The 26765-nt window shown below is 33.9% G+C and overlaps 1 protein-coding gene and 1 non-coding gene across 2 annotated transcripts; both read left to right on the forward strand.

Annotated features, from left to right (window-relative positions):
• LOC135687092 (DNA polymerase alpha catalytic subunit) lies at nucleotides 1-26756 on the forward strand. Its single transcript, XM_065203547.2, has 54 exons — nucleotides 1-58; nucleotides 984-1047; nucleotides 1856-1892; nucleotides 2125-2221; nucleotides 2555-2620; nucleotides 2789-2820; nucleotides 3035-3109; nucleotides 3391-3447; nucleotides 3703-3752; nucleotides 4524-4575; nucleotides 4919-5087; nucleotides 5542-5654; nucleotides 6202-6257; nucleotides 6706-6775; nucleotides 7075-7129; nucleotides 7707-7766; nucleotides 8874-8928; nucleotides 9167-9224; nucleotides 9670-9729; nucleotides 9849-9899; nucleotides 10008-10082; nucleotides 10334-10407; nucleotides 10763-10827; nucleotides 11138-11175; nucleotides 11798-11860; nucleotides 12539-12595; nucleotides 13057-13141; nucleotides 13445-13506; nucleotides 13841-13930; nucleotides 14243-14359; nucleotides 14632-14752; nucleotides 15095-15167; nucleotides 15728-15767; nucleotides 16323-16364; nucleotides 16788-16835; nucleotides 17156-17223; nucleotides 17585-17627; nucleotides 18262-18364; nucleotides 18960-19336; nucleotides 19771-19896; nucleotides 20223-20311; nucleotides 20818-20852; nucleotides 21011-21092; nucleotides 21397-21473; nucleotides 22016-22071; nucleotides 22294-22422; nucleotides 22657-22732; nucleotides 23259-23357; nucleotides 23495-23595; nucleotides 23780-23872; nucleotides 24405-24506; nucleotides 25054-25170; nucleotides 25569-25668; nucleotides 26120-26756. The coding sequence occupies exons 1-54, from the start codon at nucleotides 10-12 to the stop codon at nucleotides 26209-26211; spliced, it is 4341 nt and encodes a 1446-aa protein (XP_065059619.2). The 5' UTR covers nucleotides 1-9; the 3' UTR covers nucleotides 26212-26756.
• On the forward strand, nucleotides 16525-16596 carry Trnac-gca (transfer RNA cysteine (anticodon GCA)). The gene has a single exon. It is a non-coding gene; the product is annotated as a tRNA-Cys (tRNA).
• Nucleotides 26757-26765: the final 9 nt, after the last annotated feature.

Here is a 26765-nt window from a genome sequence, read left to right on the forward strand (position 1 = left end):
AAAATCCATATGCTGGAAGTATCCAAGATGGCACCTCCAGAGGAGCAATCCAGCACGGGTATTTGACTGATATTTGTTCTGCCTGAATATTTTTGAATTAAAATTACTTAAACAGCGAGTGAAATTAATAATTTGCATAATCTGATGAGCAATGACAATCTGATCGCATTTTTTGTCAACAATAGTCCTTGAATGTTGTCGTTTTAGTCTAGCCTAAGTATAGGCATTATTGTGCTTTTGTCCAATCACGCTTTTAGCGTGCGTTTCCTCGTTAAAAGAGAACTTAGACCTTTAAAGAATTTGAATTTTATTTTTTTGCGAAGGATTGTGCTTTAGTCGAAGCAATTATTTAGGGACAGTACAGTTAACAAGGTCTTTCTCTTATGAAATGCTTTTCTATAAAAAATTAATACCAAAACTGTAACCTATGAAAACTGCCGTGAAGTAACAAGGTATACCGACAGTTTTTTGAACGAACGTCAAGAAACTTAAATTTATCTCATTGCATTTTTTCTGTGGCATCCTTTGATCATATAAAAGTATACTGCCTCACAAGCACATTATGGGACTGGGCCATGGCGATGCTGCTAGAATTTTTTCAGGTTAATTTTTTTGCCAGCCCCCCGAGTTTTCTTTGGATGTTCAGCTGCTTTTCTTTTTTTTGAGGGGGGAGGGGGGAGGGGGTGTCCAGTAATTTAAAAACAACATTTAAGCAATGCTGCCTTGTCCATGTATGTTCAGAATGCAACTTTTGAAGAGCTTATCTTGGAAAATGACTTCCCACAAGTTGCCCAAAATACTGTAATATTTCATTTAATATTAAACCATTGCTCTGCTTGAATGTTTTCCATCATTCAATGTACATTTCAATCTGATGGCTTTGTATCTGATTATAAACATTTTACAAGGATATACAAGTCATCTGTACAAATCCTTGAAAATTACAATTTTGTTGGCATAGCAAAAATTATTTTAAATTTTAGGAAGAAGATCAAGAAGAAATAAAAAAGAGTCTTCCGGATTTAGAAAGGCACTAGATCAAATCAAGTAAAAACTTTTTCTTCTGAATATTACGTTAAATCAAAAAATTTGTTCTTTATATAATGGAACTTTTTTATTAGATTTTCTTTTTTTGATATGTAAACCGCCAACAACATAGATATGAAGTTTTTTATTTTGTTTGCACACAGTCATGATGAACAAGAGCATAGGGAAGCATAGCATTTGTCATGGATTGGTTGGCTTTTATAGTATTTTAAATGAACTCTGCCAGAAAGTGATGCTCTAATTATTATTTGTTATAGTTTTTAATTTAGAGTAAATAGAGGTATTATATATCTATGCAGAAGGATGTATTGTATTGTATTGCTTGCTACCTAGCTTCCAAAGGTAGTTTAAGGACACTGGAAAGCTACACTTATGGATCAGTGTCCTGATCCTTCCTCTTGATGTGACCACACCTCATGATTCCTACACCTGGAATTACAGAGCAGTGGCAGACATCTGGGGGGGGGGTGGGGGGTGAGGGGTGGTCGCCCTCAATATTTCAGAGCAAAACAATAGGCTTACCCCCCAAATATTTAATCAAGTGTCTGCCCATGTTACAGAGAGCTGATGACTCTTCTAACAGAGAGCTGATGATTCTCCTATCTGTACTCAGCGACCCTAGCCACTGAACCATCCTTGGAACTTTTTACTTAAGGATCTAAATGCCTTTTTGAATGCTTTCAAGAATGTGTATTACATCATTTCTTAATATGTAATACAAATTTTTGTACACAATGTCTACTATCTTCTCTGCCAATTTGCAAATCAAATAGTTTGAATCTACTTTTTCTATTCCTATCAATTTCAGAAAATATAATGAGACTGGTGAGAGGAGTTCTTATGAGGTGACTTGTTTATCCATTTGAAATTCAGTCTTTAAAAGTCATTTATTTTACATTGAAGCAAAATTAATATTGTTCTTGAAATCAAATTTGTAAAAAAACATTGTTTCATTTTGAAAAGCTGTCTAGAAGACTTTGTTAAAAGTTACTCTTGCCATTTAGATTACTTTCCAATTTGATATAAATACTTACACCTTGTGTTTAAGTGGTACATTGCCCATAATATTAATTTCAGGTCGGTGAAAAAGATAGCTTGTATGAAGAGGTGGATGAAAAAGAATATGCCAATATTGTTAGACAGAGGCAAGAAGAAAACTGGATCGTTGATGATGGTATTGACTCTCAAAATTTGCCTTAAGTCCTTAGAATATTTGATTAGTATCACAAGTTAAGAAAATACACATGTTAATATCATAGAGTTCTATTCAAGTTCCACTCCTTCTAATTCATACAATCTGATAATTAAAGAAGTGTTAAATGGGACTTTTTATTGATTTAATCACCGGTCAATTTTTGCAAGAAACACTGTGTTACTGAATAAAATGTATGCAACATTTGTTATGTGAAAGTTAAAAGTTTTTTACCTTTTAATAAAGTTTGTAAAATGTATGTTTCATTGATTTGATGCATACAAAGCAACTAATAGATTGAGATTATTTTTTCAGATGGCTCTGGTTATTATGATGATGGAAGAGAAGTATTTGATGAGGACCCAAATGAAGAACCTGAAGGTAATGAACTTTTTAATGACAGTCATATCATATTTATTGTTGATTATTCACACAAATTATCATTAATTTTCAGGAAGGGTTTCATTGAATAAGAGATTTGTACAGTTGGACCGTCATCAATTTGAATTATAATCAAAGCTCTACACAATCATTTTTCTTGTGTTGTAGAAGAATCAAATAAAAAGAAAGGAGACAGAAAGGTAGGTAGTTAGATTCTACTTATGCTTTAGTGGTCTTAATTTGAGCAATGATGTCTTGTTAATTTAAGACGTTATTTATGTCATGGTTTAATTTTCTTTCAGGAGATCTACTATAAAAATTCAGCAATTATCTTGTAAGATGGGCAAATATTTTTTGGAACATCTAATCGCAAGGTTATTTGTTAATGATAGGTAATGTTCATTTTTCCCTTAGGAGAATGCTAAGTCAAAGGTGAACTCAAACAAGATCACAGCCTTGTTTCGGGCAAAAAGCAAAGTGAAGAAAGAGGTAACATTCTTAGTTGATACAGGAGCTTCAAAAAGTCATTTTAAGATTGTTTTTTTGATTCAAAGAGAAAAATATTTTAAGCCATCTGCCTCAAATTGGTGGAAAACAAGTTTTGGTAAAAATGGAAAGGATGAGTCCATCATTTTTAGTTCAAATCATTTCCAAAGAGGAATAATGATCAACAGCCAGAAAGCATTGATTTTTCAAGGAAATTTTAGGCATTTCTGGTAGCATGTTGAGGCTACTATATCTTGATAAATAATGTATTTTCTTTTTAACAGGAAGATGTCTCAGTGAACAATGATAATGTGCTAGATGATATTCTACAGAACATCACAGTATGAAAAATTTATTTATTCTGTTATTCCACTTCTTTATTTGTTTTTATGTTCAAAATCCTATTCTTCTTTTGGATAGGCCAAATCCAGACCTTTTTATAGCTTTTAATGCGTAGGGGGTCTTAACCAAATAACTAATTTTCATAAAGTGATCAGAACAATAATCTAGATGTTCAGCTTGTTCAACAAATGCTATATTTATATGTCCTCATAACTGTTCAGATTTAATCAATGTTAATTTTTCTATCGCTATAGACATCAAAGCCCCATGACAAGTCACTAGAAAGCAAGAAACCTTTCCAGAAGTAAGTTCCCCTATCGGGTTATCTTTGGATATGGACAATATGTTAAGATGGGATTGCTATGGCATTAAACATTCAATGCAACTAAAATTATTACATTTTCTGAAGGGTACTTCCCATGAATGACAAGAACTGGTGATAGGACCCATGACTCTTTGCACATCACTCCATCAATCAACGAGTCAGTCCCTCAGTCAAACCTAAAGTCTGTACAGAAAGAAAGAATCTTTAATCTTGATATTTATCAGAGTGTTTCTATCCAGGGTGACAAACAGCCAACAGGATGAGCTTACGGGGATGATCACCTATCTTACAATGTTTTTAAAAAAATGTCCGAATGGGATATTGGGGTATCAACTACTTGCTACTGAATTACCTTTGATTTTCTTAATGTGTGATAACCATCAATTTTTAAAATACTAATTCATTAGGAACTTCACTTTGGTGGAATTTGTGGGGTTGGTCAATAACCCATGCCAATAATTTTGTGACACGTTGGCAAGGGAAGTTTTCCACATGAGACAAAGAGGCCTGGTTTCTCTTATTTCCTCCCATTTATCATTTGCCATGTATTGTTGTCAATCCTTTTTTTAATGCTTTCTTGAATACCAAAATCGGATGATAATTCGAAGAGATAGGTGAAGCAAGGCATTTGTAAAAATATTTCCTAATAAGCATCTCTCTACTTGGAAGAAATATCAAGGTTATAATGCCTGTTACTTTTAAAATTTGTGCTTTATAGAATTTTATATTTTGGTTATTATTTCTCACCAGAACCCCAAAACGTACAGTGTTTGAGAAGAGACCAGTGCCAAGAAGGCTGCAGGTAACAAGCCTGTCAAAATATTGTATGTATTTATATGTGAGAAAGGATCATGTTTAGAGCCAAAGCAGAAAAAATAACTACATTTGCAATGGTGAAGATTTCCAAGGGTGGCTTCAAAAGTCATATCAAGTCACATGGCTCAGTAGATAATCATTGCCTTTTTATGCTGCAAACTGAAGCTTGATTCTGACCAAGTGCATTATTTACAGTCGGGCAACACCCGTGTGGCTCAATTTTTTCCTCCTAATTGCCTTGGCCAAGTGAATAAATATTCTAAAAGGTTAATGAACATAACACCTTATGTTTGTTTTTAATTTTTAATTTGAATGAATTTGAATTCAAGGAGGAAGGGGCAAACAACAGTCAAACAAGACCAGTAACAAGATTTAGAGTTCCCAAAGAAGCAATGCCAAAGAAGCATTTGTCTCCATTGAAGAAAATAAAGCAAGAAATTGTTGATGATGGAAATGAAGAAGCAGATATTGATTTGATGCCTACAGAAGAAGACCAAGGTAATTGCACTTAGGAAATTTTTGTGAACTGTTCTGTAGGGGTAACCAGATATATTAGTATCTGGATTTACAAGGGTTAATGGTAAACTGGTCTAGATATCAACTACACAGAGAGAAAAAGAAATTTTTTTCTTGAGCTTAACTGTGCAGTTTTTCTTAAAAAATGCTGGTTATGCCACTGCTAGAGTTACAAATGTTTGTGGAATAACTGACATAATTGAAAAAAATGAATGTTTTTGAAAGTTACAGATGAAAATGTGAACATATTGAGCTCTAGTCCAAATTTTAAATAAAGATAGAGAATAAGCTCAACTTGCTACTGCCTTTTCTGATTGCTTAGTATGTATCTTGCATTATACGTTAGTGTGCAGAAGGATCTTCAATAAACCATAAATCTGGTGATTTGTGTAAAGGTGATGGATTCTTGCACTATTCGTTGGTAAAATTTTTTTAGAAATGGAGTCTTTGGATAACCAAGCTGTTAAAAAAGAAATCAAGCAAGAACTGGAAGAAGATTTTGATTTGGCAAACGATTTGGACATTCAAGATGACATTGACATCGATGAGGTAAAGATAAATCCACTTGTAACTATAACAAAGGTAAAGCTCAATCCCATTGTTACTGTTTTGCAAGCAGGGATGACTTTTAACAAGTTACACAAGCTCTAAACACCGACAGCATTTAATTATCTTTTAAAAATTGATTAGGAAAAGTTTTCACTTAGTAATTGTCCTTTTTTGTATAGTTAGCATTGATATTTGCATTGATATAAATTTCTTTGAAATTTATGTTTAGTGTTAAACTTCAACTGTAGTCTTATTTCCGGTGACCATGTACTGCACATGAATATTGAGCTTTTTCAGAAGTATTTCTGCGAAGTGTAGTGTTAGTCTTTCTATCATAAGCCATGTAACAGATAGTTTAACTGATCCTCGATATTCCGCATGTTGATTGATATTCACTGGCGCTCTGATCTCTGAAGACATGGTTGAAGCCTTCATAAGTTTAAAGGAGAGTCACCAGGCACTTGCTCTGTGAAAAGCCGTTATCAAGGCGCATTGTGCTTTCTCAGGTTTGGTTTATTACAATTGTCTTTATCAATTGATGTTACAGATTGCAGAGCCCAAAAAGACTGAGGCTGCTCGACGGGAAGAGATAGAAGATGAAAGGTCAGCACTGTATATATTAATTGTTTCTCTACTTAATCAGTTCAAGCTACTAGAAAGTGGTTTTGGTTTGATGTCAATTTCGCAAGTCAATTCAGTCATAAGATGTCGCAATTGCTTGCTTTTTCTTAGTATTAAGAAATTAAGGTTTTTATGTATCTTTGTATAAATGTTCATCACATATATAGCAATGATTTTCACAATATCTCATCTGGTCATTTACCAGATGCTTCCAAGCCACTGCACGCATAATCTGCTGTTGAATTGAAATCTGCGTATGCTTAAAGTGAACTTCTATTTATTAAATCCATTATTTTTAATATCATTCAGTATTACTCTTTGAACAGTTAACTAAACAAAGCAATGAGTCCATTAGATAATAATTATCTTTTAACGAATTGATCTATTGAATAGAATTTGATCTATTGAGTATAAAGCAATTTTTTCTCAGCGATATCTCAGGCATTCGAATGACCTGGGAGCAGGTGATGGAAGAGAACAAAATGGAAAAAGGAGATGAGGTATGCACCATAACCATTTCAGCTATCTTGTATTGTTAAAGTTGCATGAGTATTAGTGTTAGAATACCCAGCTTTGCTGTCTCTTTATTCAAATCACAATCTTTAAACTTTTTTCACGTGATATAACCAATGAAAATTTTAAAGAGCCAATGAAATTTGTTAGCATTTAACAGGCTAAGTTTTTATAAGAGCATGAAGTTCCAGTGAAGCATGCAAAAGACTCTAGGCGCTAATTAGATTTAATGTTATTTAAAGATTATTATGTGATTTTTTGACAATATCTTTTTTCTTTCTTAAAGGCATTCACGAACATAACTGTCGACTCTTCTCAACTTCCTTTAACGGATGTGGACGGTAAGTACATGTTTCAAGAGATGTTTTTTCCTAAAAAATTGTTTTTCAATGTATTCTTTTTTCGAAGAAATCCCCTATAATAAACCAACTGCATTAAACTTTGCTGAATACAGCTGATGTGTTACCGTAGTAAACTATTATTATCGTAACGTTTTCATGTATGTATCAAAGCCCTTTGCTATGAGCCTAATACTAATGTTGATGAAGTTCACATAAACATAGCTTGGACGTCAATTTGATGTAGATACCTATTCTTTTCAAGATGTTTTGTTTTCAAATGAAAAATAGCATTATAAAAACAAGGCTTCAACGATTATGCGCTATTTTTCAGATAGTATCATTTTTGTTTGCCTTAACCTTTTCGAAGGGACATTTTTTTGTGTATATAAAGAGGAGGAAAGTAATCTTTTGTTTGAGATAATGGAAAGTCGTCAATGCTGAAGGGGCAGTCGCCTCCCCAGTTTGTATTCTAAGAAAGGACCCTGCTATATTCTTCCCCTATCTAAAAAATGTTTAAAGATGATCAGACATGCCAAACCTCCATGCTTTGTGTTAATTATGATTGTTATATTTGCAGGAGAAAAAGTTCTCAAGTTTTTCATGCTGGACGCATACGAAGACAGTTATCATCAACCAGGTGACTTAATTTTCGGCAATACCAAAGTTTACTGTATTAGTTAAAATGTCCTTAAAAGTTTACTGTTTTCGTTGAAATGGCTTTAGACTTTAAGGGAGACCTGCTCACGCTTCTACCCTTTTGCAATGATAGCTTTAGTGCCACTTCAAAGAAGAATATTATTTTGACCACAATCAGTTACATCAATGTTACCAACAGATTCTTTGAATGCCCCCTTTTTTCTCTCATCCTAGTTGTTATTTATGTTTTTGTTGTTGTTGTTGGACGCAGTATGTTTTTGTTTGTTTTCTTGTTGGCTGCAGGAGCGATTTACTCGATCAAGACTCTTGTTGCTTTGTCTTGTAAATTGACTTCTAAATCGTCTAGTACCATCTGTAATCGTATTGCTAATTAAAATATTTTTTATTTGGTATTTCCATTACCTCCTTTTTTGTAGTTTTGTAATTATTCATTGATATATTAAAAGGTTTTCAATGTAAGTATTAAACACCACTTATCTGGGAAACAAGTCTTATCTGAATCACAAAGCCAGTATAGGAAATGTTATCTTTTGTTGGACAAGTTGCTGTGAGACAATCTTTTTTTCTTTTATCGGAATTTAGAAAATAGATGAAAATTTGAGATTATCCGTAGTTGTCCCGTCTAAAGCCATAGAGACCTTAATTTATACGGCTCCCTTAAGAAGAAAGTTCTGTTCCATTAATTGTTATAATAAGATCGTCTACTAGCAATTTTTTTCGTAAGTATTTTCCTCTCCCAATGAAAGTTTGAAACAATTGTCAGCTTATAACTGTTTGGGACGGAATTAGTGAAATTTTTGGGACAATACAAGCGCAATCAGTGCTTTCGCACGCTCCTAATTGAAAATAAAAACTTAATTAGCATGGAACTAAACTAGAATTATTTAAAAAGGATTAATTTTTTGAGGATTATTTCAACCCAAAAATATTAATATTTTCCTTGATGAGCTGGTGTATTGAATCAGATTCTCGTAAAAATAACTTTTTTCTTTGCCTCTATTCACTATCGCCTTTATCTTATCAGAAATGTCGAGGTTGCTACCAATCTTATGTTGCCCTGATGATTATATTTTCCTTATCTAACCAGGAACGGTCTATTTGTTTGGAAAAGTTTTTGTTGATTCTGCGGCATCCCATGTCAGGTTAGTTCATGCATCGCACGAAATTATATTTATTTTTATTTTTACGCTTTGATCAAAGTGTTGCGAAAGCAAGACACGTGTATGGTAGGCCAGCATGGTTCAATAAATTTACAGGTTTCTCAGAACGTAAATATCACTTGGTATTTCCCAAAGCCAAAAAGAAAGGAAACTACAAGGCTGATTGTTATTTATATTTTATACCGTTTGTATGATTTTATAAAGTTTTTCATTTTTTCAGCTGCTGTGTTACTGTTAAGAATATAGAAAGAAGACTGTTTGTACTCCCAAGGAAATACGTGAGCTATTTTTTCTTATTTATCCCCAATATCTTTTTAACCAAAACTGTAGAAAATCTCTTTCTTGGCTATCGGTTCTGTCCAAGTATTATGTGCTGACCGATATATAATCTGAATATTTTGAATCGGACATATCAAACAAAATCTGGCTGAATGCCACAATTCTACTCAGCGCTTCTAATTTGTATTTCCTGCAGGGAGGGGTAGACATGTCACAGCTATAAGCAGTAATTTATTCTTTGGCAAAAATGAAATCGTTTTTGAAATGGCAAAAACAACAACGTAAACGTGTATTGTGCACAAAGACGTGATCAATTTTTTTTCGGTGCTTGTTCGAGTTTGTATGAAAATCGTCCCTGGTTCGTCGTGTTAATCCGCCATGGTTTTTTGTTTGAATCCTCCTTTTATGTATCTGTATTTTATGTGCGATTGTTTGTTATTGCAGAAACTGGACCAAAGTGGCAAAGAAACAAGTCAAGAGGTGACCATGAAAGATGTATACGAGGTTAGTACAACTATGAATCCCTTTATTATCATTATGATGCTGTTTGATGGTATCGTTTAAGTTTTTAGTACATCGCATTAGTATATTAGGTTACTGTATTGATGTTTTTTATTTTTCAGGAATTCAACAATATTGCTACAAAGATGAAAATAATGAATTTCAAATGCAAGGTCAGTAAGACGGCCACAGCCATTTTCATATTTGAACCCGTTTCTGTATTATTCCTCTCGCTACACAATCGGCTTTTTCATATGATTCAAACTCGCTTCATTTTCCAGGCAACGAAAATGAAATATGCTTTCGAGCTTCCAGATGTTCCATCGGAGTCTGATTACCTAGAAGTTCTGTATCCAGTAAGTCCTATTAGAAGTTTCTTTAATTATTCTTTTATATATGCAGGCAAACGTTTTAATTTTTTTCAAAATAGAAGTAACTATTGATCTATAATTGTATGATATACAGCATTTACTATGAGCAGTGGCTACATATCTTATTGACTCGAAGAAGCATTTTTGCTTTTTATCTTTGAACAAATAATGATTGAGAGCTCTTGATGTTTAATGATTTGTTAGATTCTTGTGTTACAAATTGTCATACTTTTCAGGCAGATCAGCCGCAGATTCCTAAAGATAAATCTGGTAGCACTTTCAGCCACATCTTTGGAACTAACACCTCAAGGTTTGTTGCGTTTTTCTCATAGTTTTGGGATTGACCCGTTTTAACGTAATGAACCAAGGGACAAAAATAAATTCAATCCGGTTAGTGTTAAGTAATGCCTTTGGTATGACAATTTCAAAAGTGGTAGCAAGTCTAGCAAAAATACTGTAAAGGAACCTTCAAAAACATTTTTTGCTGCTCAAATTCATATGAATGTTTTCAGATGAAAGATTTCTTTATTTGTGCCAGTGTTGCCTCAAATGTAAATGATTCTTAGATTGTCTGTTAGATTACAGAAATAGCATCGTAATTTTTCTGTAAAACTGTTAAAATAGCCGTTATGCATTTGTCTGTATTTTCCTTTGAACTTTTTCAGCTTAGAGCATTTAGTAATTGGAAGAAAACTGAAAGGACCCTCTTGGCTTGATATCAAATACCCACGTAAGATTTGACTTTTTGAGAAATTTTGAATCTCATAATTGCTTGATGAATCTGATTCCTTGGTTTTTGCCGTTAATATTTGATTCAAATTGAATTCTTTTGCTTGTTGTTTCACAAAATTTTTGACGTTGACCTCTTTGTCGAAAGTGTATTTACCTATGACATCGATCTCCTTCCAGACTGGAAGAAATTGATATTAACATTTCGATAATAGAGATAACTAGGCTGTTGTTAACTCATTTTTTGTCTCTAAGTATCCAGACGTTGTTTCATCTTCCAGTAATAATTGCATGCTTTCTTTTTTTCATAGAGGTTCCAAAGCAACCAGTTAGTTGGTGTAAAATTGAGGTAAATTTAAGTGGACTGAATACTACCTCAATATTATCAATTGTACTTTATACTAGTTAGTCATTAATACCGGTCTTAGGGAAAGTTTGATTCGATTTAGCAAAATGATTTATGTTCGTTAATTCTTGTTGCAATCCTAAAGTTTACTTTGGCAAACATTGTGCTTTTATGTTTTGGAATTTCAATGGTTTTGTTGATTTTAATGGTTATATTGTGTAGCAGCTATGCCCATTAAAGTATTTGTGTTAGCTGGTATCCATTTTTGAATAAATAGAGTTAAAACTTTTGTAATTTTATGTTTTAATTTTATGTCCAACTTTCGTGGCTATTCAGTCACCAAAGTTGTGTTTGTATCCTTTTTCTACCATTCAAGCCATAATTTCTTGCTTATATAATCAACTGCAAAGCTTTTAAAATATATATTAGCAATGCTTGTTTTAAACTTTGTTAAATCTTACTAGACATTCTCCCCCTTTTGTAATTCGGCAGCCAATTCGTGTGTTTTAACCCAAATACCTTAAAACCTTCCTCAAATCCATGTAAAGGAAGATAGTCTGCATTCTAAGCTTCCCTTGACAACCCGCGTCATGATAACGATGTATCTATGTCATCTTTTTCAAAGGCATTGGTCAGCAAGCCTGACTTCATTACCACTTCTGCTGAGCAATCTGCTGCTCCCAAACTGGTTCGTGGCACTTTTCTTGTATTTCCTTCATAAAGAATTAAGTAAAAGCAATGATCTCTTTTGTTATTGACTTTGTTACTGAACTGAACCTGTCTGATGTTTTCAACGAGCTTGAAGAAAAATCTCCGCAAAATCTCAGACCAAACTGTCTGTTTTGTGGAACAGCCTCTTTGTGACTTTCAGGCGATTGCATTTTGAATTTAGCATTGCAGGTCACTTTGTATTGAAATTCCCTTCTCAATGCCAGTTGCCATTCCGTTGTTTTAACCCTCTTCTTCTGCTTGCACCTATATAGCTGATTTTTATGCCCATGATTGCCTTAATGATTCATAATTTTTTAACACTGTCCCATTTGTTGAGGTTTATAATCTTTCGAAGAAAACAATTTTCTTCTGTGTCTTTGAGTTAATAGATTGTAAGCAATAAAGTTTGGGATTTTAGTACTTTGATTTTGAAAGTTCCTGGATATTCTATTTCAGGGTAGCAGGCATTCTTTAGAATCACTGGGACACACATTTTACGTACAAAGAGTTGCAAATAATTGTTGTAAAGCTTTTATGGACCTTAGAAGACAACATTAGTTTTTACGTTATATGCAGAACTCCAGTGCTGTATTGCTTTTGTTGCCACCTTTTTTTCTTTGCACTGAAATTATATTCTAGTACTTCTTACTTATAGACTGTACTGAGCCTTGCAACGCGGACAGTGAGAAACTCGAAGTCCCATGTTCATGAGGTACCCCATGTAACTTTTGAGTTCTTATCATGCCTGGAAAGCTATTGAATTCAATGTTTCATAAAAGATTTTCATGTTATGTTGCTCAATTTTTATTGTTTGTGCTCTGAAGACTTATAACTAGACCAGTGCTATCCTTTGATTACCTTACCAAAACGAACCTTTGTGAAGTTGCTACTTATTTTTTAGACAGAAATATGGTAAGAAAAAGTTGTAAACAAGGCATCGAATCTTGTCTTCATACCAAAAATTAAACAGCCTCCTTAAGTGTTTGTAGCGCCCTTTCTTTTGAAGCTTTTCCCCTTGAAAATTTTGAAGAACTAAGAAAGTTGATGAAATAATGTTGAATTGACTACTCGTCGAGGGAGCATACCATTTTCCTTTTTAATGTCACTCCCTCTTACTTGTGCTCATTTAATTTCGTCTTCTCACCAATGACAAATTTTCGAAATCCCTTTTAGATTTTGGGCCTATCCGGTGTTATCCACAACCATTTCTACTTGGACAAGGCTGCCCCTGGAAACAAATTTGATCAATGCTTTTGTTGTATGTTTTTCTTTTTATTTTTTTACTGAATACAGTGAAATTGCTGCTTTCATAGCTATCAGCCTTGTTCTCTATTCCGTGAAGAAAGACACCACTAAAAACCTATTCATTTTGGAATTACAGAGTTGGCATGTTTGTTAGTTATCATTTTCAATTTTCTTTGTCTTCATTCATTTCTTACTAATATTTTGTATTGATATATTGTCATAGCATTTGCAATTCAAAGTACTTTTTTGTATCATTGCAGTTCATTTGCAATTCAATGTATCATTGCAGTGTCTAACTGTTTGTCTTTTATTGTAGTGGTTACGAAGCCAACAGAATTCGTCCTTCCATACGACTTCCAAAGTGTAATCCAACGAGAGGTATGTAGTTTTACGTTCTATTGTCAGTTGTACGTTATGTTATTAGTTTAATATTACTCCTTTCGTTTTTCTAGCACTCGAAATTCTTCTTTCAACTCAGAGTGATGGTCCATCGCTGTAATTTGTCAAGCAAGAATTTCTCCAATAATGATTGTTTTTAGCGTTGATGGATGTTGTGAAATGCTATCGCTTCTTGCACGATATGTAGAGTGCGTTTATCAATTGAAAGCCTCTGTGCATCAGTTCAACGTATCTTCCATTCAGCTTTGATTATATCAAGAATGACCCATGGCATATTTCGATTCTAAACATACCTCGCATATTTCGCTCATAGCAACGCAAGATACAAACCTGTACGTCTGAGCGGTCACTGCTTGCCCTCTTTTTGGCCAGAATTCAAGCAATTGATCCTGACATCATTGTGGTAAGATATGTCTCGCTATGGTCATCAAAAATTGCAGCACTAGTTTTGTAAATATTCCATTTAGCAAATTTTTTTACAGTACGTTGTTTTAAAGCATAGTTTTAGTTTTTTCGTCTAGTCAGCCGATACCTATCTTTGAAAATTGTTTTAGTCACTTTTTATATAAGCTATTTCTATGTGTCCAAAAATAGATTTGTCAATGCCTGGTCAAATTACTGAGCGTGTGTAAAGATTTTTATAAATTACCTATGATAGTTCTATAGCAGAATAATAATTATGTTTTAGAGTACGAAAATGACTTTGCTTTTTTAGGGAAATGATATAATTGGCTTTGATTTCGATGTTATCCTTCATCGAATTGCTGCAAACAAAGTGCCTCATTGGTCAAAGTTGGGGCGACTGAAAAGACAAAATCTGCCAAAGCTTTCGGTATGATTCTTTGAATTTCCATTTATAGAAATATCTTGCCTGATAGAATGTATTTTCTTTTAGCGAAGTCCGATAACCTAGGCTTCTCTTTTATCGAACTAACTTCATATCCATCCAACATTCGGATATGCGGCCACTTATTTTTCAAGACCTTAGTGTAATTGTTATGTTGACTCTGTTAAATAATAACTTAGATTGTTTCAAAACTCTGATACATTGGGTTATTATTGTCATGGTTTTGATTTTCATTATTTGTTGGTTGATATTTTCAGGGCAACCAAGGCCATAAAGGATTTCAAACTGGGGACAGAAACATTGCTTGTGGGAGGTTGATTTGTGATACCAAGATCAGTGCCAAAGAACTGATTAGATGCAAAAGTTATGACCTCGCAGGTGGGTAAAAACAAATCTAGTGTTTCATTTGATAAAGTCTGGTGTGTCATTTGCTTCTATATTATTTTTCTCATTTTGATTTTGGTTTTCCTGTATTTAACCACTTGAACATGTGTCGAACTTTCTCACCGTGCAATAACAAAACAGCTAACATAAATTTCACAGACTAATTAAAACGTGGTATTTATAGCGTCAGATCAGTTTATAGTGGATCAATTTGTAGGCTTGATTCGATAGTTCAGCCCAGTTCAAAAGAAGGATACTGTTAAGTAGAAATCTCCTTGACTTTTTATTGATTTGTTTTGTTTTGTTCCATCTCATTTTTTTCTATTCATTTTGCAGAGCTTTCCTACGTTGTTCTGAATAAGACAATACGAATGAAAGTTGACGTTGACGAGGTTTCAAGCCACATGAGGTTATTGACATATATTTTTAACGTATAACGTATGATTTTTTGTCAAATTCATTTTTTGAAAATCCTTGTTAACAAGAAAGTTTGTATAGTGACCCAGAGGTAACCTTTCAACCTTCCAAAGGTAGTTCTAGGACACTGCGAAGCTGCGGTTATCGAGCAGTGTCCTGGTCATTTCTCTCGATGTGACTACACCTGGTGATTCCTAACAGGGAGCTGGTGCCTCTCGTCACTCTAAGTGAAAGTTTGGCCATGCCAGGGACTTGAACCGAAGACCTTTGGAACAATATCCCCTGACTCAAACCACTTGTTTTCTAACACAGTGTCATTCGGAATAAGCAAATATCAAATAGCGAAAATTGAAAATGATACCTGAAAGATCAAAGGAATGACGCTCGTTCATTCTACTTGTCATTTTACATGTTCTAGCATTTCAGTTCATTGCTTTATTATATCTTCTATAAAAAATGTTTGCTCTTTACCTTTTCTTACCTTTTCTAGATTTAGATTCTTTCTAGATTCTATAAAGATATTTATTATCATTCAATCGTTTTCTTTTTCAGAAATTCTAGAGACCTGCTAAAGATTCTCGACTTAACAACGGTAAGGAAAATTAACGAATCTGAGTTAAAAACCTTGGTGTTTTTTCAGAATTTCAGCTAATTCCTTTGACTGCAAATGCATGAAGATGTATAGTGCAACACAGGCTTCTTTTAATTTTCGTTATTAGTGATTTTTGCTGCTAATAATCATCATATTATTACAACTTTGTGTAATAGTTTTGTTTTTGTTTTGAGTACTTCTTGCCTGGACAATTTTTCAAATTAAGAAAGGAGAAACTTACGAAATAGCTTATTTGTTTCAAAAGTTTATTATTTGTTTTATGTTTAAGATAATTTTTGCACAGCACAGCAAAATCAATTAATGTGATAAACTTAGAAGAAGTAAGGAACTAACATTTTTATTGTTTTACCATCTGATAGAAAATTCAAGAAATTGAAGCAAATCAAAAATATTTTTAAGAAATAATTCAAAGCCACTGAGATTTTGTAAATATATTTCCCTTACGTCTATTTTCCTTAAAAAATTTATTCAATGTGCCAAACTTTGTCAAAATTTTATTGTTGACTTTGAGCACCGAAAATTTCTTTTTTATAGATGGACTCCTTGTACAACCTCCGCATTGTTTTTGAGTTGAATGTACGTATCAAAGCCATCTGTCTATATTTATAAGAAATTTCTTGTGATAACTTCAAATACGCAGGTTTCGGTATTTATCTAGCTATGTTATCATTATCAGATTTATAACCAAATCAGCTGGTTAAGTCAATTCTTGAAATTTCTCCTTTAATTAGCGCGTGGGGGTATAGCTCAGTGGTAGAGCATTCGACTGCAGATCGAGAGGTCCCTGGTTCAATCCCGGGTGCCCCCTCCAATTTACTTTTACGTTTTCTTCTTATATTTACCAAAATTTGCCACTTTTTTCAATTTGTTAATTCGAATAGCCATAAAGGTTCATGGTTGAATTTTAATAACTTAAATTGTTGATAATGGATAACCCTTCATTTCCGTTGAATTATTACATAGAAAATCAACTCTAACTAATTTAAAACCATTTTTCAGGCACTCCCACTAGCTTACCAAATCACTGGCGTCTGTGGCAATATTATGGTAAGATTTTCTTTGAAAAAATTCTTTTATGATTTTATTGAAGATTGCAAATTATAAGTTTTTTTATTTTGATTTTTTTATATTAAATAATATTTTAATTACTATTATTAATAAGGTTTAGGATTATTAACAAAACTTAGACAAACCTTTAAAAGGTCTCCTTTTAAAGATATCATGAACTCCTATGATTTTTTATACGTTAAAACTTGTATAAATTAGAAGACTTGACACCAGGCAAGCCGATAGAAACTATCTGTAAAGTGAGGTAACTGTTGTCAGTAGAAGAAAATAAAATGAACATGTTTCCACTTCTCTTCCAGTCGCGAACCTTGCAAGGTGGAAGATCTGAACGAAACGAATTTCTCCTTCTTCATGCATTCGCAAAAGAGTAAGTAACAATTTTTTTTAATTTTCTTCAGATATTTTCTTTGGACACAGAAGTTTGTTAATCGAAATATTTTCAAATTATGTGTTCGTTATCCGTAGAATTTTTAAGGTGTCGATTATTTGAATTCTTAAACTTAAACAGAAAGAATTTTTTACGTAATTTATAAACTAATGAAGGTTTATTTAGCTGTTATAATATGTATATTTGCTCCAAGCCTGTCAAAGACTTTAAATTTCTCACTGTTCTCCAGAATTTGTCTTGATATGACCGCCGTTTTGCACATGTCTATGATCCCAATCTTATTTTAGTATGATTTTTCTCTCTCAAGCATTTTATGCTGAGTGTCTGTTCTGTTCTTCAGGAACTACATTTGTCCCGACAAAAGCTATTCGAAGAAACACGAGGTATTTTGAATTTATGTCATTTTTACCCATACACTCTTTAAATAGGAACAATTTCTTAAGAACACGAGCCTCAAAATTGATCAAAAGTTAAGAATAAATTAAGAACAAGCTGAGGCTGAGCTACTGTAAAATGAAATTTTGAACAACGTATCATCTCAGAAAAGAGGATTTTTAGCAATGTGTAGGTGTTTTTTCGGTGAGTATACAAACTTGTAGGCAAATAAAGGTTGTCTCATTCACTTTGTTGGCAAATGAGGCCTGAATACCTCCCTAGAGCGAAAAAGCAAGTAATCGCGCTGTTTACACCCTATTAATTTAAGAACAAATTAAAAACAATCCAGCATTAGATTTTCGAAAAAATTAAGAACTGTCAGCCTCAACTTTAATTTACTGACTCTGATTTATTACAGCGCGTGTTTAATGAGTGGTTAAATAGAGAAAGGTAGAAAAAAATAAAGAAATATTCGATACGTTTTAGAGAGCTTTTGTATTGTTCACCCGAAAAATGATGTAGTAGTATGGAGTGGGTAGATAAAGGTGTATGCACATCTGTTGAATACCACATCTGATCATGCCAGTCAGTATTATTGCTATGGGCACATCTTTTGTCTGAACTGTATAACACTTCTTTTAGGCCCACTTCGACGAGCATGGAGAACTGGTAGAAGATTCGAAGAAGGCGAAGGGTAGAAAAAAGCCTCAGTATGCTGGTGGTTTGGTTTTGGAACCTAAAAGAGGTGAGCCTAGAGCTCTTTTCTTGCTTTCTGTAAAAAATACCAGGAAAGCTTCCATAAAGTCGATATTCTAGATTGCAACCCGTCACATCTTTTATATCTGGCGTCATCAGCAAATCTATTCATATCAGAAAATTTTTACATATTTCATATTCTATACTGAATAACGAAATTCGAAAAGTGTATATATATTTCATATTCTGCATTTCCAATCGTATTATCATTGATTTTGAAATATAAAACTCATAAAAAATAATATAAAAAATAATTAGAAAACAGTACTGCGGTTACTTGTATTTTTGCTTGGAAAGACAACTTCATTTGAAATTAGTGCAAGTGTTTAAGGTTGTACAAATATTAAGACGTACAAGTTTAGTTCTCAAGAAGATAAATTTCCAAGAGTTCTAAAAGTCGTGTTTTGTTTCATTAACCATGCCTTCAAACCCCAGATCCCTTCAAACCTTACCCGAATTGTATGTTCTCTTTGTTCCAGTTTCGTAATTTTCCTTGACGATTAAATTTTATACGATTCTATAAATTTTATACTTTTTTTACATAAACGGTTGTAGAATTTTGAGTCTTTTCCTTTGGATCTTAGGTTTCTACGACAAATTCATTCTGTTACTCGACTTCAACAGTCTTTACCCCTCCATAATCCAAGAGTACAATATCTGCTTCACCACTGTGACTAGAGATTCCAATCAGAATGGTGATGACGTCATCCCAGAGGTGCCTGACTCTAGCTTGCCACCTGGTATATTGCCAACTGAAATCAGAAAGCTTGTTGAAAGGAGAAAGCAAGTGAAAAGTATGATGAAGACTGTCAGCCGAGATTCCGATGCCTACTTGCAGTTTGATATACGCCAAAAGGCTTTGAAGCTAACTGCAAACAGTATGTATGGTTGTCTTGGCTTCACCCATTCTAGATTTCTTGCTAAACCACTTGCTGCCATGGTTACACTGAAAGGAAGAGAGGTACATATGTATGCCCTGGGATTTTATTTCGTAATATTCTCATTCATTACTTTGATTAACTACTAGTTACAAATGGCCGTCAGCCAAGCAACAACTAGCCAAGTTAGAGTTATAAAAATCTGATAAAGCTTGTTATTCAGACGTTGTTAAAGCTTGTTAAAGTATAGATTTAGGAAGCCTTTGTGATTTGATTTCAAGGAAAATTGATTAGAAGCATTTGGAAGTGCAACTTACAACCGCCAGTATTTTACCCAAGGACATGCAATGCCCTTCTAAACGGCTTCGAACACTCTAGAGAAAGCAGGAATATTTTTATTTAGGGAGCACTTACTATCTTTGTAGAAATATTACCTTTACTGTTTTTGTAGCCACTTAATTTTGACGCCGTGTATTGCACGCTTTCTTAATTACCATTTTCGACAATTGTTTTTAAGATCCTCATGAAAACGAAAGACTTGGTACAAGCTTTGAATTTTGACGTCATTTATGGTGACACCGATTCGATCATGATCAACACAAATTCTATTGATTTTGACGAGGTTTACAAAATTGGAAATAAGGTACGATTTTTGCTGTCTTCTGCTAAAACCTGTTTATAATAACTTCAATGATATTGTGTTACAAGAAAAGACAACAAATATGCTACAAAGATCTACACATAGCTACGTAATGTTTGCATTTTTAATCTTTCTTCAAAGTCAGGTATCTGTAGAAATGTAAGAAAATAATCAAAAACGAATATTATCTTATATTGAATTGATCTTTGCGTTTTTAAATACCAAGCATGTTGACAAGAGCGCTGCAGTCTTTGATAACATAGACTCCAGGATTGACGCACAAAAAATGAAGCTAATTATATTAATTTAGCAAACCTTGATTTTTTCAGATCAAAAATGAGGTCAACAAGCTTTATAAGCTATTGGAAATTGATATTGATGGCATTTACAAATCAATGCTGTTACTGAAGAAAAAGAAGTGAGTCTTGCTTTATAAAATAAATGGCTTGGGAGATCTTTCTTTTCTTGTTCAACATCGAAAGAAGGGCAAAGCATTGAGTAATTTTTGTCGATTTCATAAAGCACTTATCTGTTAAACCTTGGCGAAACGTTAATCAATTATTTTATTATATTATTAAGGAGAGTAAATTGCTCGTTAAAAATTATGATTTTGCGGCAGACAATATTGGAAAATTTCTAAATGTAGTGTAAAGAGAAGAAGAAAGTTAAGAATACAATCCGAGGAGTCGATTTACAGAAGAAACATTTTAACTACGTTTTCTAACCCTCCATACATGTATCGTCATTATCAGTCTATTTTACTCAAGTTTTATAAATTGAAGCTTTCTCAACTGTATTAGCTCCGCACACCCTCAATTTCGTAAGTGATAGCATCATCAAAAACTTTAGCATTTAGCATTTCACATGTATGTCAGAAAAATGTCTTTCATATTTCTCACTCAATCTAATTTGATTATTCTTTAGGTATGCAGCACTCGCAGTTCAAAAACTTGAAAACGGTTAGTTTGATTATTTTATGCTTTTCCAGTGGCTCTTAGCAGATGAAGGAAGCACTCATTTAATTGAATTGCTACTTTTCTAAATTCTAATTTCTAAAGTATCTTCTTCAATCCCGTTTGATACAGATATGATTACTGACAATTTTTGCATCAAACAGGTCATGTTATTGAAAGCAAAGAGTTAAAGGGGCTTGACGTTGTGCGAAGAGATTGGTGCGATTTAGCCAAAAATCTGGGAGAGTAAGGATCTTTTATTTATAGCTTCATAAAACTTTTCTCTGCGTGTATTCTTTAAATGCCATTTCTTACTTAAATACTCCCCTATCTAACTGTTGTTCAAAGTCTCAAATCTTTTAGAGTTTCATAACTTTTAGAGTTTAGAGTTTTAGAGTACTAAGTTGAACTTGTTCCATGTTGAACTTCTTTTGATATTTGTTTGCTTTCAAATCCAAACCGCTCTGAAGCCAGCACTGCATTTTTGATGTATCATTTATTGATGGTGTTTTTCATAACTATTCTACGCTGAAATCCTTCTCTTTTACAGATTTGCGATAAACCAAATTTTGTCTGGTCAATCTTGCGATACTGTTATTGACAACATCCACGAACGCTTGGTGCAAGGTAAACGAACTTCTAAGACATATTTGTTAGGGCATTATCTCCTTGAATACCTTCGTTTCGCGTGTGCTCGCCGTTCATATGCATCTAGGGAGACAGCTCAAAGCACCATTCTCGTAAAGGACCTCCTGTGTTAACTGCCTATTTGGAAATCTGGAAAGGCGATCAATGATTCAAGGGATGCATGTCTCTCAACACCGTCACTTTCCCCAGGTCTGCAATATGGTCGTTCAACAAGCTCAACTTTGTTCTCTGCCTGCTTTTTACATTATTTTTACATTTCCTAATTTAATTGAGGGGATAAGTCGTATAAGGTCCTTGACATACAGTACATTTGGCTCGCACAAAAATCATTAGATCCAATTACCTGAAATATTTATTACTTGACCAGTAGTCCAGTCTGGGGGATTCTTTCTAAAGCCCTGAAGGAAATGTTTAATCTTGTGTGCTTTTTCAAGTTCCTAAACCTTGTTTCTGAACCTCTTGAAATAACTGTTTTATTCATCGTTTGCTTTATTGCTCATATTTATTTGTGATTCTTTTAGTGAAAGAGCAAATGACCGATAATAAAGTACCGGCAAGATTGTTTGAGATATCGAAGGTATAAAGCAACAAACAAAACTTTTACTCTGTCATTATTCAAGTAGTATAACCAGCCTTTAACTTTAATCAATTCTTTGCTTTTTAATGAATTAATTATCTAAAGATTCATTGGCCAAAAATACGTTTATTTGAAAGCAAACATTTTTAGTTGCAAACTTTTAAAGCAAATTTTAACAGGACATTGTTTGGTCAGATACGGGAGCTTTTTCTTCTTACTTAGGCCCTTGCAAAGGCCCCGGATGAGTACTCAGACACGAAGTCATTGCCCCACGTAACTGTTGCGCAGAGGCTCATGAGTCAAGGCAAGAGGGTGGCAGTTGGAGATACTATACGCTACATCATCTGTGACGTAAGTCCTTAAAATTGGGAGAAGCATTGTTTGACGGTTTAGTCAGAATTTTGGCCTAAAACTAAAACCTTGATGATAGAATCGAGTTAAAGAAATGGAGAGAAAGCATTATTCAGCATTTCTTTATGGAAACAAATTTCAATCAGTGAGTAGTCGTTTTTGCAAAATGGTTGTATTTGCGAGGTAAATAGATGTCTTCTGTATTAAATCTGCATGTAACCATTTATCTTTCAGGATGGATCTAGTCTTCCAGCAAGTCAACGTGCTTATCATCCAGATGAATATTCCAAAAATAAAAATCTCAGGATTGGTAAATTTTGATTTTACTATTCTGTTTTTCATTGCGTTGCTATCGTCAGTTTTAATTAGTTTTTTTGTGTTGCTGCTTGCAAGGTAATGCTAGGCTTGCCTTATGACTATCAGCCATTAAGAAAACAAAATGATAATCAAGAAAGAAAGCCTACGTCATATCCTAAAAGCTTTAACAATTGTTGAAGATTGAAAAGGATGTTTTTTCACGAATCTCGTGACGTATGATGGCGGAAAAGAAGATATAGCTAATATTCTGTCTATGTTATATCTAAACTCTCATTGTATTAGGATTAGGGTAGAGGTAACGGAAGAGGTATTTTTCATGAAACGAACAAAAATAATGACACAGTACCAAAGCTGTTGAGTGTTATCTGTAACCAGGACAAGCATTGCCGTAGCTGTTGTTGAGTGTTGTCTGTAACCAGGACAAGCATTGCCGTAGCTGTTGTTGAGTGTTGTCTGTAAACAGGACAAGCAAGCATTCTAATTTCGATTACCAAGTTTGTTCTTTTTCTTTTTCAAAGATCATCATTATTATTTGGCCAACCAAATACACCCTGTTGTATCTCGATTGTGTGATCCAATTGAAGGAACAAACGCAGCCCTCATTGCAGAATGTCTTGGTGAGTAGCAATTACCTTCATCGCATAAATTGATAAACATGGATTGAACAGTCATTGATCTAACTTTAAATTTGATCCGTATTCATACTCCTTACTAAAGAGTCAGTCCCATTGTATCACGATCTGTTTCTGTTCAGGGCTGGATGCTTCAAATTACAGTGCTGGGCCCTCTCATGCCACAAATGAAGATGATAGTCATGCGAGCAAAGCTCTGATGCCAGAAGAAGAACGGTTCAAGGTGTGTAACGATTATCTATTTCGAAGCCATGACAAACAGAAGCCTCTTCAAAGCCCAATGCGAGATATTGTTCCATCTGATATGGATAATCTTCATTTCAGCTGAAAACTATTTTCAAGAAATTAATCATGGGTATTTTGGGAGCATTTCTTTCTAAAGGCAATAACACAAATCCATTTTCTAGGATGTTGTGAAATTTGAGATTCAGTGCCAGAATGCTTCTTGTAAATTGTACAAACAGAGCGTCGTTTTTGAAGGAGCACTCTCCAAAGAGAAGGTAAGCCTTAAATCTAGCTGCTTACCTTGTCCTCAAATAGTACTTCGCCTTTGCTATCTGTTTCTTTGAGCCCAGTCCTTTCTCACAAGCCCAATAACCTCCACGAGACTGTAATTCTAAGGCTGCGGTAGCAAATCTGATCGACTGACTCTAAAGAATACTTGCGTTAACAAAGATAAATTATTACTTAAGGAAGGCCAGAGACACCGAAGTGCGCCGAGAGAAAACGAAAATGGTGACTAATTAACAATTAATGACTGATATTTCTCCCCGGTATACACGACTTCTTCAAAGCTCCTTGATTAAAAAATCCAGTTGCTGTAGTCAGTTTGTACCCACCTATTACCTTCATACTTTTATCATCTGCCTTTCTATTTCCTGCAACAACGTTAGCTATAATCCTCTTTACAAACAAACGTATCAACCCTTCCGACATTTGTATCATGAATTTATTTTACAAGCCATTGTTATCATGAATTTTTGGCTTCTACCACACGTCTTGTCACTTTGTTTACAACTTGTTTTCCTTTAGAATCCATGGCAATGCACTGAATGCAGGAATGAATACAGCCAAATTTATCTGATGAATAAACTCACAATGTTTATAAGGCAGCAGATCAATCAATATTACAAGGTAAATGCCTATTTTCGTTGTTAAATATACCTGAAGAGTCTTAACAGATTCAGAGGAAAACAGTTGATTTGTTCTAGTCGGGCTAGACGATGATAGTCCAAGAAGAGGATGTTTTCTTGATCGATCATAACAATCCAACTCCTACGTCTTGAATGATACAATTCAAAAAGAGAGTGAAATCATCTTTTCGCTTTTACATATTTGTTTGAAACTACCGTTGAATTGATATAGCTTTAACTCAACTAAAAAAAATCTTGCTAATGTAAAATTAGTTCATTTAGCACATAACAGTTTTTTCATGGCCACACGAAATAGAAGTGCAACTTTTAATTGACTCAGTCTACAAGGTTGGAGATGTTACTATAAAACAGTCGATTTTTGCATCAAAACTTTTTTTGCCATTTCTAACAGGATTGTTTGTGTAGTGTAGTTTTTTAATATTTATTGATCCTCAGAAAGGCAAAACTTTAAGTTAGAATGAATTGCTTGCTGTGGATAAATTTGCACATAAATGCTAAACTTGCTCATTTCGAGTAAAATCTTTCAGGGTCACATGTTTTGTGATGACTACATGTGTGGAACCAAAACGAGACTCGTTCGTCTGAAGGCAGAATTTGACGGCCAAGTTTGTGCAAGTTGTGAAACTGGACATCTAAGACATATTGTACGTATACTGTTTACACCAATACAGCTAGAAAGATTGTTGATTGATTAACACATTAGCATTGGAAGGAGTTTGCCTGCATGTTTTCAACTCAGGGTCCTTGCTTGGTTTCTACAGGATCCTCAAAGCCGATCCATTAATTTAATCTTTTTTTTATCGTTTTTTGAACATCTTGTAAATTGCAGCCCATTTTAAGGCACTTTTGTTAGAGTATATGAAGTAGCCACCTTTTAAGCTATCCTTGAAAATTAGGCTTGTCATTAAGTATGGACAAGGGTGTTCTTTTTTGTACCTAGTGATGTTAACAGTTTGCTTATGCGAGTTTGCATGGCAATTTTTCCATTTTTTCTGACTCTGAGACTAGGGGTTTTTATTCGGGTTGCTGTTTCTTGTTTCAGTATTCAGAAGCCAAATTGTACAATCAACTATACTATTTGCGTCGAGTATTTTGTGGCAAAGCCGATGGCTCTACGAAGGTTCCTAATAAAGGTCCTTTTGGTGAGTTGCCATTTTAGCTCTATTGGTATTTAACGTTGTAATTAGGCACTGTCAGTGAAGTTCTAGGGGTATAGTAGCATCTTTTGTAAGAGGTGTATAAACTACCAGAATGTGGCTTTGTGTGTGATGCCCTCTGTGCTTAAACCTTTAGTCTTTTTTTAGTTCGTAGTCTCTTTGTAGTAAACTTGTAACGTCTTTGTCGACTGTGAGGAAATTTTGAATTTCAGCGTCATCTCAATTTTAGCTCTGTATTAGATAGTATTGGGTTTCTAGACTCTGCCGTTCAAATAGCATTGACAGTAAGCGAACACGTGCTCTTGATCAAGAATATTTTTAGAAGAATTGCGTAAAAGTACCAGATACCCTAAAGATATTATGGCAATATTCCTTGGCTGTCGCTGTAGGTTTTTTTAACTTTGTTTAAATAACACCTTCTTTTACTTTCTTACAGAGAAAAAGCTGAATAGCTTGATGCAACTGAATGGCTTTTCTATCGTCAACATGAGTGACTTGTTTGGGTTCATGAGTAAAATAAAGTCCTAAATATCTTCCTCCTTAATTCGTTGTAAGACTGGTTATTGTTGAGCCAGTTTGAAAAGTTTGTAATGCAGAATAGCCAATTTCTTCTCAAATGTAAAAAAGGCTTTGAAAATAGTTTGCAAAGTAACGAAGTAAGATATTCATCTCCTAATTGTCATTTAATGTTGTATTTAGAAATACGCATCCACCTCTATTGGTTTTCAGTATGTCCCTGATAATGCAAATGTATTTGGGGAAAAATATTTGCCCTTCTTGTGAAGTGAATATTTCTAAATTGTTTTGGGATTTTACAAAGTATCTGCCAGAGTTTTGGAAAGACTTGCATGCCCATCCGCTGGACTTTTATGCAAAGAGCCCGAGCTTCATTTTTGAATATTTTTTATTCGTTATTGGCTCTTATTATCTCGATGACATTTTTTGCCATTTTTGTTAACATTGTTAGGTTTTTGTACTGTACTTTTAACGTGCTTATAAATAATGATTGTTAAAAATATGTTGTCAATGTTGAAAAAGTCAAAAATTTATAGAATATATTTCTTTTGAACATATTGTCAGCT

This window comes from Rhopilema esculentum, chromosome 20 (genome assembly GCF_057945365.1).
Source record: "Rhopilema esculentum isolate cy_ngs chromosome 20, ASM5794536v1, whole genome shotgun sequence".
Classification (NCBI taxonomy): Eukaryota; Metazoa; Cnidaria; class Scyphozoa; order Rhizostomeae; family Rhizostomatidae; genus Rhopilema; species Rhopilema esculentum.

Excerpts from the sequence above, each read along its gene's own strand:
- LOC135687092 (XM_065203547.2), top strand. The coding sequence starts at position 10 with ATGCTGGAAGTATCCAAGATGGCACCTCCAGAGGAGCAATCCAGCACG. Across the intron at positions 14,360-14,631 it reads AAAATCTGCCAAAGCTTTCG|GGCAACCAAGGCCATAAAGG; the intron begins GTATGATTCTTT and ends TGATATTTTCAG. Across the intron at positions 25,669-26,119 it reads TCCTAATAAAGGTCCTTTTG|AGAAAAAGCTGAATAGCTTG; the intron begins GTGAGTTGCCAT and ends ACTTTCTTACAG.